Raw genomic sequence first — 4,684 nt, forward strand, 5'->3', positions numbered from 1 at the left:
GCACCAATTTAGGTTCTGATTCACAAGCTACCGTGGGATGTATTTACTTGGAATATAGCGTCCGGAATAATAGAGGCCATAAATTTGTGCGCGAGTTGTATGTGAAATATATGTAAGTTGAATGTTTCAGCTGCTAATGGGTGGATTTAAGATGAGAAGCTTGAAGTTCTATACTGCGGGATTCGTTATGCTCGTATAATTGCCATGAAATTTTCGAATTGAGATTTTAAGATTGAAACTACTTGGGTAAGGGATCTATGACTACAAACGTGATCCCAAGCTAAGCTAAACCTTATCAGATCGAGAAATTTTAAAGTTCCTGGTTTGAGTTTGAACAGTTGCAGGTGTTAGATTCAATTTTGATTAGGTGTTGTGGCAAACTATTGAAAATACTTTAAGGAGCTTATATCTAAATTCTGGGCAATTTGGTGAAGATTTCAAGCAGATTTAGAAAGTTTTTCAGTCCTAGCATGGAGGAAGAAGAACATCCCATTTGTATACAATTTGTCCAAGTACCAAAGTTACTTTTAGTAAATAGGAAAATATATTTAAACACAGTAAAATAATTACTATCTATAGGAAAAATCCAATACTCTGTAGGAAAACTCAGTTGGATAAACAAGTGCCATTTGTTTAGGATATCCTAAAAGAATCTATTATTCCATTATTATCCATTTATTCTCTAGAACTTTTAAGGAGTGTTAATTGCCTGGCACAAATGTAAGTAGTTTAGCAGCCTATGTCTAAGACATTAACTCATATTATGATCATAGCAATTTGTTTACAATGTGTAGGTTGAGTCATAGATGAACGCATAATTAAGTCTTCAAGTACACTGCCGAAGATGTCTGATAGGGATTTTGCTATTGCGCGCGCTGCTACAGGCTAATAGAATGAATCAACCCAGCTTATCAGTTAGCAGCATCAAGACAAAAAACATTCATTCAACACTTTAGCTACACAAGTTTTGCATTCCGAAGTAATTTTGGCAATATAGACTGATGTATAGATATCAAAGCAGACAAACTACACAATGCATATAAATACAATGGCAAGTTCAATCACAATTTGTCATTTAAGAACACTAGCTCCCACAAATTTTTCAAGTTGCAGGCTCTGCAAGCCTCTGGGCCACATTTGCTGGAGAAATTTCAATGTTTCAGGGTGTATGAACAGTTTTCGGGTGTAGTTTGAATCAATTATCCACTTTCAAGTACCTTTTACCTACAACGTAGGATGATACCCAAGACTGACATTTGCTTCTACCCGGTGCACTACTCTTCGGATACTCCAATCATGGCAGAACTCAAGGGCAAGCCTAAGAGCCGTTCCGAGTCCCAGCACAACTATTACTCCTGCGCATTGCTTCTTGATTTCAACGTGAGAAGGGACACTTAAAAGTTCTAATGTCCAAGTTTTGACAACAAACGATTAATGAGAAGTTGAAAAGATCAAGAGCATGTACCGATTATGATGTTCACAGGCAGTGCAGAGACTCCAAGTGTAATGGATATTAGCACATCCAGAAACAGACCACCAATGAGGATACAAAATGCTACCCAAAGTGGATTAAGACAACCCTGTACAAATTAACTGATTTAGAATTAATATAAAAGATGTGAGTCTCAGAATGAAAGCAAGAGCAGCAGCTTAGGAAAATGCGATGTTCCTTACTCTATCCCGCTCTTGGGAAATATTCGTCCCTCTAAAAGAAGGATCGACTCTCCAAATCCAATAACTTGTCTGCAATCCATGAAAATGATACAGTCAAACATAATTAAAAGAGTATCCATCCCAATAATGTGTAGCTGACTAATCTTTGAGCTTAGATCTTTTTCTGAGTCGCAACTTAGCATAAAGATGAAAACGACCGGAGTATCTCTGTGATAGCGGCAAGTTTTGAAGGCGGAAAAAAGCCCCTTAACAGCATTGACCCCTAAGCAACGAAAAAAAGAATATACCCTTACAGTGCCTATCGAAATTAAGCAGAAGATTTTGTTTCACAGGATAACAAATGACATGCTATCCATGTGTCCAACCAGGCCTGTGTATGAATTTAGACTTATCACATGAACTTAGACTTCTTATAGAGATCTTTCATCAAGTTTGAAATTAGAACAACTGACTATCTAACAAAACCAAATGATGTATTTTATGTTTCGAAGTGAGCTGGCTCCATGCGCAATTTGATCTCAAACCCAACACAACATTTTAACTCGGCAAGAAAATTTTTCAAAATTTGCTCTGTTATTAGATCAGTGTTTAGATGAAAGAACTAGATCTGTTTCAACAACTATGAGCAAATCCAAAACAGTTAAACTCAGCAAAGAAATAAGGTGCTTAAGGGGCTCAAACACAGGACTTCCGAGGGAACCTTGAAGCAGCAACTTGACTACTGCTCTGGAGTGTTCTTTCTAATTAATTAGATGTACTACTTAAATAAAATAAATATTTTCTTATACGAAATACCATAGACATATTAACAACATTCTTATTGTACTAGGACGGTATCCAAGACCGACAAAAAGGGCATAGCTAGAAATAGATTTTTACTGGGTCAACCCCTTTGTACAAAAAAAACTTAAATATGTCTATTTTTTTATACATGATATTTCCTCTAATTTTAAGTATTACAACAACAACAACAACAACAACAAATCCAGTGATTTCCTACAAGTGGGGTTTGGGGAGGGTAAGATGTACGCAGCCTCGGGAAGGGAATAGAGGTTGTTTCAGATAGACCCTCGGCCGGAGAAAGAATGGAAAAGAGTAATGGCAACAAGTTGGAACAAGAAGATAAAAATAAGACCGACGCCAAGAAAGCAGTTAAACTCTAGGTAGTAATAGCAATCTATGAATAAAAAGATATCATACTAACACTAATGCTAGTGAACTGAGTAAGACAAAGAGAAGCGCTCGACTACCTACTAGTCTTCTACCCTAATTTTCGATCTCCCCACCCTCCTATCTAGGGCCATGTCCTCAGTCAGCTCCAGTTGCGCCATGTCCCGCCTAATCACCTCTCCTTAAGACTTTTTAGGCTTACTTCTACCCATCCTGATACCCACCAAGGCTAACCTCTCGCACCTTCTAACTAGGGCTTCTATGCTTCTCCTTTTAACATGCCCGAACCATCTCAACCTCGCCTCCTGCATCTCAACCTCGCACCTTTAAAGTGTTGCATCTCTATATTAGTAGATACCCTATATCATACTATATTATAAGTGTGAAGACTTTTAGGTGAAATTTTACCAAAATATCCTTCAAAAGCTAATTGACCAAATTACCCTTCACCTAAAGTCTTTCTCCTTAGCTATCATTATTTATTCTTTAAACCACTTAATTTGTAGATATATGCAGCGAAATATAATTAACACTATAGTTATGTAATCTAAATGTGACTACGTGCGAAAAAAATAAAGAGACTAATTAATTGCATTAATAGTTGTTCAATTAGTATTATTTTGATGGGGATGTATGTAAAGCATATACGTTACTGATTATTTAACTTCTCATTTCCTAAAGCTTGATTGTTTAATTTCTTAGATTACTTTAGATGTGTTTCTTGGCCTATAAATACATCTTTTTTTTAGAGATAAATGCCTTGGTAACTTGAAAAGTTCTACCGTCAGTGGTTGGAGATGTGCACGGAGACGATAAGTGGCCATAGAATTCTCCTCAACTATAATTAAAGATCAATCTACCTTTATTTAATATCGTAAATGGATAGACATCTCCAGCATAGCAGATTTGTAGGGTATAAACTTTTTATTTTTATCTTTCCTTCAGATTAATAACTTGTAGGCATAAGTTTTGCAGCTTGCATTCAAACTACTCACTGTCGTTTTTCCCGTTTTCTTTTTTTGTAATTGTTGTCATTTCAATTTTGAATTGTTCGCATGGTCTATTTTATTGCTGAAGCCTTATGCTACTATTTTCTTGTGTAAGGTTTTAAAGGATCTTTTTCACATGAATTCATGATTTTGAACGTGTGTGAATTTTCAGAATTCACCAGCAATTGTTTTGCTTTTTTGTTGCAACTTATTTATGTTACAAACTGAAACTCATTTGTTTTATCATCTCCATTTTCATATCATTACAAGAATTTCTAAAATTCTGAAGAACTTCTAGCATTTATACACAGTTATATTTCAAGAAATCTGGCAGTTGGAGTCTAAGTTGCAATTGCAATGTGGATTCATCATTAGCTGTTTGGGGATCCATCACTTATCTCTATCATCTTCCTTTATATATTTAGCTAAATAGGATCCATATTAATAGTGCTTAAAATTTTCCTTGAATTTTTATTTTATGACTCAAATATATATTTTAATAATATTTATGCAATACTTTTAAAATTTTATACTAATTGATATGGATACATGTGCAACACGTGTGTCCAAAAACTAGTTTTCAGAAAATGTGGAAGGAAAGGATTGCAAGATGTTTATTGAGATCTGGTTCATGGCAAATGCTTACCAAGAGGTTGCAGGATTGCTCATATTTAACATTTTGGCGACAAATAATATAGGTGCAGCAGTTGAAAAAATAGAGGAAGAGCAGAATCAGAATATTCTCATTCATAGATTAAAAAAAGTGGAAGAACCGGTACACAGGATTGATAAAGCAGGAACAGAGAGAGAGAAAGGAGAAACATAGAGATAGCAAGAGAGCTCCCCCCCCC

The 4,684-nt window shown here is 35.6% G+C and overlaps 1 protein-coding gene across 4 annotated transcripts in view; it reads right to left on the reverse strand.

Annotated features, from left to right (window-relative positions):
- Positions 1–914: 914 nt before the first annotated feature.
- LOC109211557 overlaps positions 915–4,684 on the reverse strand; it is a 9,787-nt gene continuing 6,017 nt past the window's right edge. For all 4 annotated transcript variants that reach the window (XM_019375101.1, XM_019375102.1, XM_019375100.1 and 1 more), the window contains 3 exons: positions 1,675–1,743; positions 1,466–1,580; positions 915–1,355 (listed from right to left, as the gene is read on the reverse strand). In XM_019375101.1, coding sequence (XP_019230646.1) covers positions 1,225–1,355; positions 1,466–1,580; positions 1,675–1,743 — 315 coding nt within the window. In that variant the 3' untranslated portion in view covers positions 915–1,224. The remainder of the gene's footprint in view (positions 1,356–1,465; positions 1,581–1,674; positions 1,744–4,684) is intronic.

Source organism: Nicotiana attenuata, unplaced genomic scaffold (genome assembly GCF_001879085.1).
Source record: "Nicotiana attenuata strain UT unplaced genomic scaffold, NIATTr2, whole genome shotgun sequence".
NCBI lineage: Eukaryota > Viridiplantae > Streptophyta > Magnoliopsida > Solanales > Solanaceae > Nicotiana > Nicotiana attenuata.